The sequence below is a fragment of the Leopardus geoffroyi genome, chromosome D3 (genome assembly GCF_018350155.1).
Source record: "Leopardus geoffroyi isolate Oge1 chromosome D3, O.geoffroyi_Oge1_pat1.0, whole genome shotgun sequence".
In the NCBI taxonomy this organism is placed as follows: domain Eukaryota; kingdom Metazoa; phylum Chordata; class Mammalia; order Carnivora; family Felidae; genus Leopardus; species Leopardus geoffroyi.
In genome coordinates this window covers 27,777,727-27,789,835 of record NC_059339.1, presented here as the reverse complement: position 1 = coordinate 27,789,835, position 12,109 = coordinate 27,777,727, and the positions used below count along the sequence as shown (strand labels likewise).

Here is a 12,109-nt window from a genome sequence, read left to right as displayed (position 1 = left end):
TGACTGAGCCACCCAGAAATTAAACATATTAAAAAAATATATGTTTATTTTCTTGACCCGGTTAAAGAAAAAAAGTCACAAGGGAAATTAGAAAATACCTTGAGATGAATGAAATTTAAAGCACAACAAGTAAAAACTTACGGGATGCAGTGAAAATAGTGCTCAGAAGGAAATTTACAGCTATAAGAACAATAAAGAAAGATCTCAAATCAATAATCTAACTTGACACCTTAAGAAATGAGGAAAGGAAAGGAAGAGCAAACTAAACCCAAAGCCAGCAGAAAGAGGTTAATAACAACAATTACAGAAGAGATAAATAAAACAGAATAGAGGGGCGCCTGGGAGGCTCAGTTGGTTAAGTGTCTGACTTCGACTCAGGGCATGATCTCACAGCTCTTGAGTTCGAGCCCTGCGTCGGGCTTTGTGATGCCAGCTCAGAACCTGGAGCCTGCTTCGGATTCTGTGTCTCTGGCTCTCTTTGCCCCTCTGCCATTCACACTCTCTTTGTCTCTCTCAAAAATAAATAAACATTTAAAAAAATGTTCTAAAAAGTAGAAAAACAACAGAGAAAAATCAATGAAAGCAAAAGTTGGTTCTTTGAAAAGATCAATGAAAAACTGACAAACCTTTGCCTAGACTCAGGAAAAAGAGAGGAGACTCCTATTATTAAAATCAGAAATTAAAGTGGAGACATTACTCCCAATTTTACAGAAACAACAAAGATTATATGAGAGTAATATAAACAATTGGGTACACCAACAAATTAGATAGATGAGATGGACAAACTCCTAGAAATAATCAATCTGCTAAAACTGAACCAAGAAGAATCTAACTAGATCTATAATGACTAAAGAGATTGAATCAGTCACCAAAAACCTCCCCTCAAGAGTGCTGAATCAGATGGTTTTACTGATGAATTGTACCAAATGTGTAAAGAATTAGCACAGATCCTTCTATAACTCTCCCAAAGAGGAGTGAACACTTCATAACTCATTCTATAAGGCCAGCATCAGCCTAACAGTGAAGCCAGACAAAGACACTACAAGAAATTTACAAAATCTTACAAATTTTAAGCCAAACTCCTCAACAAAACACTAGCAAACTGAATTCAGTAGCATATTAAAACGATTATTCACCATGACCATTTGGGATTTATCCTAGGAATGCAAGGATACCTAAATATACAAAAATCAATCAGTGTCATATACCACATTAATAGAATAAAGGAAAAAAAAATCACAATCATCTCAAGTGATGCAGAAAAACCATCTGACAAAACTTAACACACTTTCATAATAAAAACACTTTATAAACTAGGTCTTGAACTCAACAAAAGCTATATATAAAAAAGCTACAGCCAACATCATACTCAATGGTGAAAGTCTGAAAGTTTTTCCCCTAAAATCAGAAATAAGACATGGATGCTTGCTTTTATCACTTCTATTCAACAAAGTATTGGGGTCTCTAGCCAGGACAATTAGGCAAGAAGCAAAAGATATCCAAATTGAAATGGAAGATATAAAACTACCTTTATTCAGAGAGGACCTGATTTTATACATAGAAAACCCTAAAGATTCCACAAATACACACACAAGCTATTAGAACTAATAAATGAGGGTTGCTTAGGTGGCTCGGTTGGTTAAGCATCTGACTCTTGATTTCAGCTCAGGTCATGATCTTGTGGTTTGTGGGAGCAACCCCTGCTTCCACTGGAAGCTAATGCAGAGCCTGCTTGGAATTCTCCCTTCTTCCCTCTCTCTGCCCCTCCCCGGCTCACTGACATGCACACATACTCTCTCAAAATAAATAAATAAAAATTTTTAAAAAATGAATTCAGCAAAACTGGAAGATACAAAAGCAACACAAAAATATCAGTTGTATTTCTATATACAATGAATAATCCAAAAAAGAAACTAACAAAACCATTCAAAATAACATTGTAAAGAATAAAATACCTAGAAACAAATTTAACCAAGGAGACTTAGTTACAGACTGAATGTGTTCCCTCTAAATTCATATACTGAAGCCCTAACCCCCAGTGTGACTATATTTGGGGTCAGCGAGCAATTAAAGTTACATGAGATCATAAGGTGGAGTCCTGATCCAATAGAGTTAATGTACAGTAGCTCTCCTTTATTCGCAGGGTATACTTTCTAAGACCCACAATGGATATCTGAAACCACAGATAGTACCAAATCCTATATATACTATGTTTTTTCCCACACATACATACCTATGATAAAGTTTAATTTATAAATTAAGCACAGTAAGAGACTGACAATAAAAAAGTAGAACAATTGTAACACTACATATATACTATAATAAGAGTTACGTGAATGTGGTCCCACTCAAAATATCTTATTGTACAGTACTCTTCTTCTGGTGATGATGTGAGACAATAAAATACCTACATGATGAGATGAAGTGAGGTAAGTGATGCAGGCATTATAATGTAGCATTAGGCTACTGTTGACCTAAAGATATGTCGGAAGGAAGATCATGTGCTTTGGGATCATGGTTGACTTTGGGTAACTGAAGCCACAGATTGGGGCGGGGAGGACCTACCTTATAAGAAAAGCACCAAAGAGCTTTTGCTCTCCCTGTCCATGAATCCAGGAAAGGCCATGTGAGCACACAGTAAGTAGGTAGCCATTAGCAAGCTAGGAAGAGTCCTCCCCAGAAACTAACCCTGTCAGACCTTGATCTAGGACATCTAGTCTCCAGGAATGTGAAAAAATTTATTTCTGTTGTTTAAGCCACCCAGTCTATGGTGTTTTGTTACAGCAGTCTGTGCTAATACAGAAGCATAAGACTTACACACTGAAAATTACAAAACATTGCTGAAAGAAATTAAAGGCCTAAATATACGAAAAGACATCCTGGGTTTACGGATTCGAATACTTAATATTCAGATGACAATACCACCCAAAGATTCAATGTGAACTCTACCAAAATCCCAAGATTTATTTCTGCGAAATGGAAAAACCCATCCTAAAATTCATATGGGATCTCAAGGAACCTTGAATAGCCAAAAAAATCTTGAAGACCAAAGGGGTGACTGGCTGGCTTAGTTGGTAGAGCATGGGACTCTTGACCTTGAGGTCGTGAGTTTGAGCTACACATTGCGGGTAGAGTTGAAGAAGGAAGGAAGGAAGGAAGGAAGGAAGGAAGGAAGGAAGGAAGGAAGGAAGGAAGGAAGGAAGGAGGGAGGGAGGGAGGGAAAAAAAAGACCAAAGTTGGAGGATGGAGGACTCACACTTCCTTATTTCAAAACTTACGACAAAGCTACAGTAACCAAAACAGTGTCTGGCAAAAAGACATACAGACCAACAGAACACAGCTGAGAGCTCAGGAATAAACCCTCACATGTATGTTCAACTGATTTTGACAAAGATGCCAACCAAGATCAAAAGGGGGTGGGGGCTGGCTGGTTCAGTTGGTAGAGCATGAGGCTCTTGATCTCAGGGTTGTGAGTTCAAGCCCCACATTGGGTATAGAGCCTACTTAAACAACCAAACAAACAAACAAACAAAAGGGGCACCTGGATGACTCAATCAGTTAAGCGTCCAACACTTGGTTTCGGCTCAGGTCGTGATCTCATGGTTTGTGGGTTCAAGCCCCACGTTGTGCTCCATGCTGATAGCTGAGGACCTGTTTGGAATTCTCTCTTCCTCTATCTCTGCCCCTCCCCCATCACAAGTGTGGGTGCTCTTTCACTCTCTCTCTCAAAAATAGATAAACTTTGGGGGGGGGGAACCAAGAAGACCTACATGACTTGTATTTCTTAAATATGAGCCCCAAAGCACAGGCAACAAAAGAAAAAAAGAGATAAAATGGACTTCATTAAAATTAAAAACTTTTGTTCAAAGGACATTATCCAACCGGAAACTAATGTTAATGCTGTGTATCAACTAGTAGTTGAATTAAAAAAGAGAGAGAGAGGGGCGCCTGGGTGGCGCAGTCGGTTAAGTGCCCGACTTCAGCCAGGTCACGATCTCGCGGTCCGTGAGTTCGAGCCCCGCGTCGGGCTCTGGGCTGATGGCTCAGAGCCTGGAGCCTGTTTCCGATTCTGCGTCTCCCTCTCTCTCTGCCCCTCCCCCGTTCATGCTCTGTCTCTCTCTGTCCCAAAAATAAATAAACGTTGAAAAAGCTTTAAAAAAAAAAAAAAAAAAGAATGTGAAAGGAAGGATGCTTGGGTGGCTCAGTGGGTTAAGCATCCAACTTCGGCTCAGGTCATGATCCCATGGTTCATGAGTTCAAGCCTGGCATCTGGCTCTGTGCTGACAGCTTGGAGCCTAGAGCCTGCTTTGGATTCTGTGTCTCCCTCTCTCTCTGCCCCTCTCCCACTTGTGCTCTCTCTCTCTCAAAACTAAATATAGGGGTGCCTGGGTGGCGCAGTCGGTTGAGCGTCCGACTTCAGCCAGGTCACGGTCTCGCGGTCCGGGAGTTCGAGCCCCGCGTCGGGCTCTGGGCTGATGGCTCGGAGCCTGGAGCCTGTTTCCGATTCTGTGTCTCCCTCTCTCTCTGCCCCTCCCCCGTTCATGCTCTGTCTCTCTCTGTCCCAAAAATAAATAAACGTTGAAAAAAAAATTAAAAAAAAAAACACAACTAAATATAAATGTTTTTAAAAGTGTGAAATGACAGTCCACAAAATGGGAGAAAATATTTGTAAATCATGTATCTGATAACAGTCTAATATCTAAAATGTATAAAGAATTTCTACAACTCAAAAACAAGGAGAAGACCAACACCCAACTAAAAATGTTTATGGCCACTTTATTCACAATTGCCAAAACCTAGAAGCAGACAAGATGCCCTTCAGTAGGTGAACAGACAAACTGTGGTCCATCCAGACAGCAAAATATTACTCCATGCTAAAAAGGAGCTGTCAAGCCATGAAAAGACAAGGAGGAAACTTAAATGTACTGTATATTACTATAACTGAAAGAAGCCAGTCTGAAAAAGACTACACGCTGTATGATTCCAAACAAATGCCATTCTGGAAAAGGCAAAAGTATGAAGACAAGAAAAAAATTAGTGGTTGCTGGGGTAGGGTGGTAGCGAGGGGAGAAGGGCAGGGAAGAATGTGTAAGTAGAACAGAGGATTTCAGGACAGTGAAAATACTCTGTATGATACTGTAACAATGGATACATGCCATCATACATTTTCCCAAACTCACAGAACATACAGCACCTACAGTGAACACTAATGTAAACTATGAGCTTTAGGTGATGATGACGATGTCAGTTGTAGGCTCATCAATTTTAACAAATGTACCATTCTGGTAGGGAATGTCCATAATGGGGGAGGCTATGCATGCATGGGGCCAGGGAGATATGTAGGAAATCTCTATACTCTTCTCTTAATTTTGCTGTGAAGCTAAAATTGCTCTTTAAAAAAAGAAAGAGGGCAAAGGCCTTGCTTGAATTAACAGAAATAAATGTTACCCAAAGAACATATACAAATGGCCAATAAGCACATGAAAAGATGTTCAACATTCATAGTCATGAGGAAAAAGCAAATCAAAACCACAATGGAGGGGCGCCTAGGTGACTCAGTCACTTAAGCATCCAACTCCTGATCTCCTCTCAAGTCATGATCTCATGGTTTGTGGGACAGAGCCCCACATCAGGCGCCGAGATTAAGGCACTGACAGTGAGGAGTCTGCTAGAGATTCTCTCTCCCTCTCTCTCTGCCCCTCCCCCCCCAAACAAAAAGATAAATTTTATGTTGTATATTTTACAATTTAAAAAAATAAAGCAATTTTTTTTAATTTAAAAGAAACTTTCAAGAATTCTTGAATGAACAAAAAAACCCAGTATTTTTCCCAGAAACAAAGGACTGATATACAGAATTCGTACAATTCAAAGAAGCACAATAAAACTCCAAAAGATAACAGATTACAGAAATATAAATAAGAAAAACCTTCAACTACAATAACAAAATTAAAAATGCATTGGGGAGCCTGGGTGGCTCAGTCGGTTGAGCAGCCGACTTCGGCTCAGGTCATGATCTCGCAGTCCGTGAGTTCGAGCCCCGCGTCGGGCTCTGTGCTGACAGCTCAGAGCCTGGAGCCTGTTTCAGATTCTGTGTCTCCCTCTCTCTGACCCTCCCCCGTTCATGCTCTGTCTCTCTCTGTCTCAAAAATAAATAAACGTTAAAAAAAAAAAAAAATTAAAAAAAAAATGCATGTTACTATGGTCTGAATGTATAGCCCCAAAATTCATATGTATAATATTTTTAAATTTTTTTAATGTTTGTTTTTGAGAGAGAGTCAGAGCAAGCAGGGGAGGGGCATAGAGAGAGGGAGACAGAATCCAAAGTAGGCTCCAGGCTCTGAGCTGTCAGCACAGAACTGGATGCAGGGCCAAACTCACGACCCGTGAGATCATAACCTGAGCCAAAATGGATGCTTAACCGACTGAGCCACCCAGGCGCCGGCCCAAAATTCATATATTGAAAACCTAGCGCCTAAGGTGATGGTCTTAGGAGGTGGGGCCTTTAGGAAATTATTAGATCATTAGGGAAGAGCCCTCATGAATGGGATTAGTGCCTTATGAGAGGCTCCAGAAAGCTGGCTTGCTCCTTCTGCCATGTGAGGATGCAAGGGAAGTCTGTGACCAGGAACAAGGCTCTCACCAGACTGGTAGGCACTCTGATCTCCAACTCCCAGCCTTCAGAACTATGAGAAATAAATTTCTGTTGTTATAAACTAGATACAGAAAAATAAATTTTTTCAGATATTTAATTCTGTTGTCTGTTGTTCTAAACTAACCAGCTCCTGGTTATGTAACAGTCTGAATGGGACCAAGACACAAATCCAATTGAGTACTTTTGCACCTATCAAATTGGCAACAATGATTTCTTTCTGTATGCTTGTTTCACAGGCTCTTTACTACATAACTGCCAAATAGTTTTGCAGGCATCCCCACAAAGGCTTTAATAATATAGAGGAGACTAAGCACTTCACACACAAGCACTTACTGAACTTTTACAACAATCAGTGAGATGAAGTACTCCTTTTAGATGTAAGGATATTGGGACAAACTGATTAACTAACTTGCCAAATATCCCCAAACCAGTTAGGGCAGGGCTGGGGTTCTCACCTGGGGCAATCGGACCCCACAGGCTGGTGCTGAAGTACTGCCATTCAGAACCCCTTTAATAACACCCAGCAACCTTCATGACATACAAAGGACATGTGCAGGCACTTTGCAGACAGTGGCCATGAGAATATAAATTGGCACAACCTTTCCAGGAGATAACTTGACGATACACAGGCTTATAGATATATATATAATATAATCTTCCTTCTGGTCAGGCTGTATTTTAAAATCAAATCTAAAATAAACAGGGGCACCTGGGTGGCTTAGCTGGTTAAGCGTGTGACTTCAGCTCAGGTTATGATCTCACGGTTCATGACTTTAAGCCCCTCGTCCGGCTCTGTGCTGACAGCTCATAGCCTGGAGCCTGCTTCAGATTCTATGTCTCCCTCTCTCTCTGCTCCTCCCCTGCTCCTTCTCTCTCTCTCTCTCTCAAAAATAAACACTAAACACAATTTTTTAATTAATGAAAATAAAAAATAAAATAAACAAAGATGCACACTAAGACTTTCACATAAAGATGTTCTTGGGCAAATTATTTCACTTAAAAAACATTTTTTAGGGGCGCCTGGGTGGCGCAGTCGGTTAAGCGTCCGACTTCAACCAGGTCACGATCTTGCGGTCCGTGAGTTCGAGCCCCGCGTCGGGCTCTGGGCTGATGGCTCAAAGCCTGGAGCCTGTTTCCGATTCTGTGTCTCCCTCTCTCTCTGCCCCTCCCCCGTTCATGCTCTGTCTCTCTCTGTCCCAAAAATTAAAAAAAAAAAAAAAAATGAAAAAAAAAAAAAACATTTTTTAAAATCCATTAACTTTTTAAAACTACACCCAATGTGGGGCTCAATCTCACAACCCTGAGGAAAGAGTTACACGCTCCACCGACTGAGCCAGCCAGGCACCCCTTTCAAGGATAAATTATTTTAAAACTGGAAAAACAACAATCCAAATGGCCAAAATCAAAGGAATGATTGAATAAATATATTATGGGATTTGTACAGTTATCAAAAATTATGTTCACAGAGTTTCAAGGCAATGACTAAATGATGAAAGTATGTAATAATTATGAAATTACCAAATGGTTCATTAAAAATTTCATGCCGGGGCGCCTGGGTGGCTCAGTCGGTTAAGTGTCTGACTTCGGCTCAGGTCATGATCTCACTGTTCGTGGGTTCAAGCCCCGCATCGGGCTCTGTGCTGACAGCTTGAAGCCTGGAGCCTGCTTCGGATTCTGTGTCTCCCTCTCTCTCTGCCCCTTCCCCGCTCATGCTCTGTCTCTCTCTGTCTCAAAAATAAATATTAAAAAAAAAAAATTTTTTTTAAAGTGCATGTAAAAAGGTTGGGAGGAGTTGCTAATGGTTAAGAGTGAACATGTTCATTGGGTCAGAAATTCGAGAAGGCTCATCACCATACCTCCAGTTTCTAAAGGGCAAGTGCCCAAAAACTTACTGAATTTCTTTATGTTAGGCTTATGGGATTTTTTTTCTTCCTTAGACATTACCTCTGAATTTCAAATGAAAAAAAAAAAAAAACTACATAAAATTAAGCACTTAAGGGGAATAAGCCTGAAGTGCCATGGTAACAATGAAGTGTCTCGAGGTAGCACCACACCCGGTTCACCTTCCCTCTCTGGGGGGTCCAAGTCTGTCCTTGCTCTGAGCTATAGCTAGGGACTATTTAACTAAGTAGGACCAGCATCCTGTGGTCAAAGCATGCTTCTGGACTACTATGTCTTTATCAGCCTGGCTCTGCTTTCACCCCAGTTGGGTGGACCCCAGGTGAGTCTAGGTAGAAGACTCCCCAGCCCCTGTGGTGCAGGAACACCTGAGGCCCAGGTGTGGGGTATGACTGGGGGCCATGGAGGGGTTAGTTGCCAAGAGCACAGTAACTGCTTCCTTGAAATGCTCCCCACACCAAGCCAGGAGCCCTGGGCAGTAATTGAAGGACACAAGAGAGGGGTGGGAAGAGGCAATGGAATGGGGAGTAGCTATGGCCTACTGTCTCTGGCACTAGCTTCCCCTAAATGAAAGGCAAGGCTTTGGCCTAGACACTCCCCCGAGCCTGGACTCAAGCACGCTACATTCCACCAGCCAGTCTCCACCTTGGGACTTATGAGACCACAGCTCGTTCCACAGGTTCCACCAACATGACACCAGAGACAGGTCATATGGTCCTGGCCATCCTTCCACTTAGCACCTAACAGTTCTCTACAGCAGACAAGGCCAGAGGTCACCGGCTGAACCTTCCCAGCCAGAGGCTCCTCCACCATCTATATACTGTGCCCTGAGCCCCACCATCGCCAAGCCTGGAGAAATCTAAAGGACTCATCCTCAAAGCCAGACTGGATACTCCCAGGTTTAAAATTTTTGAGTGTGTACTGAAATGCTACAAAAGCATATCTTTCCTTACTTATCCAAATGATTATGAAAATAAAGCAGGAATCCAATATCTACTGTTGTGTCTCTTTTAAAAAGGCATGATCTGTAACCAGCATTAAGAAGAAAGTATGTTCCATGTTCTGCTTTGGCAAAGTAGCCATTCTGCCCATAAGGAAAGAGTCTGTACAATAGAGTAGGGCAGGGACAGGCACAGGAGAAGGGCCTGAGGCTCACAGGGAAAGTGGGGATGAAAAGAGGAAGCAGTAGAGGTAGAAGAACAGGAAGGAAGGGGGCACTCATGCAGAAGTCCCGGTTGGGAGCCAGGGAGACTAGAAGGCACACGGTGTCCAAGTAGGCTACGTCACAGACAGATGGTGTGGCTCTGGAGAGAGGGCAGGAATAGAGGCAAGGACAGGACTCCTTCATGTACAGTAATAACCTAGTAAGCTATGATGCTGGAAGATGCAGGGACCCCAAGAAACAGCATGAGAGATGGGCAAGAGACTAAACAAGGTCCCTAAGAGCTCAGAGGAAGCAGCAGGAAGACAGGTGTGAGTGGCGCAAGGTCACAGAACCAGGAGCTGGGACACCGCATGGGCTCCAAAGGCTGGGGAGGCAAGTGGGCTCTAGGGCTGTAGAGCCCGAGGCATGAGGACAAAGGGGAGCCCATGTGCTCAGTGTGAGGTGGTTCCAGGAGGGTGGGAGAAACTGGAACTACAAATTGGAGTTAGTACAGGAGGAGACTCGGGGGTGAGGAGATGAAAAGATGGAAAAAGAGCAGACACTAAATCGAGAGGACAGTAAGGCCACAGGAAGGCCCTTGCCAGGAGCAAGCCTGAGCCTATCTGAAGGCAGAAGTCCGTGAGGCAGGGGGAGCATGAGCTGTGGGGTTCAGACAGTGGAAGCAGAAGCCCCAGACAAGACACTGGGTGAGGGGACCAGGTGGGCTTGTTAGACAAAGGGATTTGAGACCAATGGCAGGCACATATTGGAGGGGACCAGGAATAAAGCCCGGAACGCAAGGGTCCAGAGGGTTAGACATCCAGATGCAAAACCAGGTGGGGAAGCAAAGAAAAGATCTAGATGGGAATGTCTGCCATCTCCTAAGAGAGGTCAGAGAAGGCAGCACTGTCTGGACAAATGGGACTAGACACAGAGAAGCCAGGGAAGACAGGAGCACAAACACACGCTCCTTTCCTGGGCCGATAACCAAAGAAGTGGAAAGCTCGGGCCCCCCAGAATGTTAACAAAACCACTGCAAAGACAGGATTCTACTTAGGAACCTGAAGTTAGAGTCCCTGCCTTATTATACCCTAGAGTGACAGCCCGCCTCTGTGCCTCTGTTGGCTGCTTCACCTAAGAGCCTACTTGGGAGCAGAGAGGTAAGCCCGGCACACACATCACCTTGAAGAATAATCTGGTAAGAAGTGGAAGTGTTCAATACTCACAGGAACAATAAGCCCTTGCCAAGTCAATAAATTAGCTTCATCAACCTGGATGTTACGGAAGTTTTTCATTCCACATTTGCGGATTTCTTCAAGCTCCTGTTGATTAACAAAGCATAAAGGGGTGTCAAACAGGGGAAAGCACCACACATTAAGATCCCTCCTGACTCCCTCAAATTAAACCAAGTGTCAACACCACCAATGACAAAATTTTAAAGTGTGGACTAGACCGCGCCCAGTCTGGTTAAGAGGCCCAGAGCCACAGTGGTCCCCTCAACCCTTGCCCCAGACCAAGACAAACCCCCACCTTGGTGACCCCATGGAACTCAGTGGGACAAATAACTGTCTTCTGCAGACACACTGCCTCCTCTTTGGGCTGTCACCAGACCTTTGTTTAAACACCCTCGGACCCCTAGACAGGGCAGCCACGTGGCAGGGGCACAAGAAAGGTGTTACAGACCTGACTTCTTCCAACCAAGATTTATTAAGCTATGAGTCAGGTGTTGAGGATATAAAGATAAACAAAACTGGGGACCAGAGCCAAACACATACCTACCAGGTTTTCTACCCAGTGCTGTAGGTGTGATTTCAAACCTCTGCCTCAGCACGGACACACAGGGAAGAGAACAACTATCCACTCTGGGGTGGAGAGGGAGACATGTGCCTTTCACTGAGCCTTCACTTCCTCAGCTTCAACACAGACGCAGAATCAAACACAACAAAGGGGCAATGACTATGCAACAGAACTCTTTGCAAATGAGGGATTATTATTAAACAGTTCATGCCACAAATGCCATTTGGTTCAGAAAGCACAATCACCATGACTACTTCAGGGCCCTACCCAAGAAGTCTTTAGTCTACAATTGTCTTGTTACTTGTTTCTCAACTGTGCACTGCTGCTTCTCCAACAACTCAAGTCAACATCAAGAGGCATTTTGACTCAAGCCACCCACTGTGCACTAGCCTGCCCACATTCCCAATATTCCTCCATTCTCAGACACCTGGAGTGACACAATCCCTCCAATGTCTCAACCTGGTCTCTTGTCCTTGGTACAAGTCTCCTCAACATCTCTTGGGTACACTCTTTTCGACATCCTCAGAGCACCACCTAGCTGAGTTCTGCCTCTCCTGCTGAGCAGGCAGAACAACTTCCTCACTGGTCCTGGCTTTCTCCTTGTTGGTCCAGCCCAC

General features: G+C 43.3%; 1 protein-coding gene across 2 annotated transcripts in view; it reads right to left on the bottom strand.

Annotated features, from left to right (window-relative positions):
- The window catches only part of UBE2L3 (ubiquitin conjugating enzyme E2 L3), a 56,181-nt gene that overhangs the window by 29,271 nt on the left and 14,801 nt on the right, over positions 1–12,109 (bottom strand). Inside the window, exon 2 of one of the 2 annotated variants that reach the window (XM_045457626.1) lies at positions 10,922–11,017. The exons of the other annotated variant lie outside the window; for it this stretch is intronic. Coding sequence (XP_045313582.1) covers positions 10,922–11,017 — 96 coding nt within the window. The remainder of the gene's footprint in view (positions 1–10,921; positions 11,018–12,109) is intronic. 2 annotated transcript variants of the gene reach the window in all.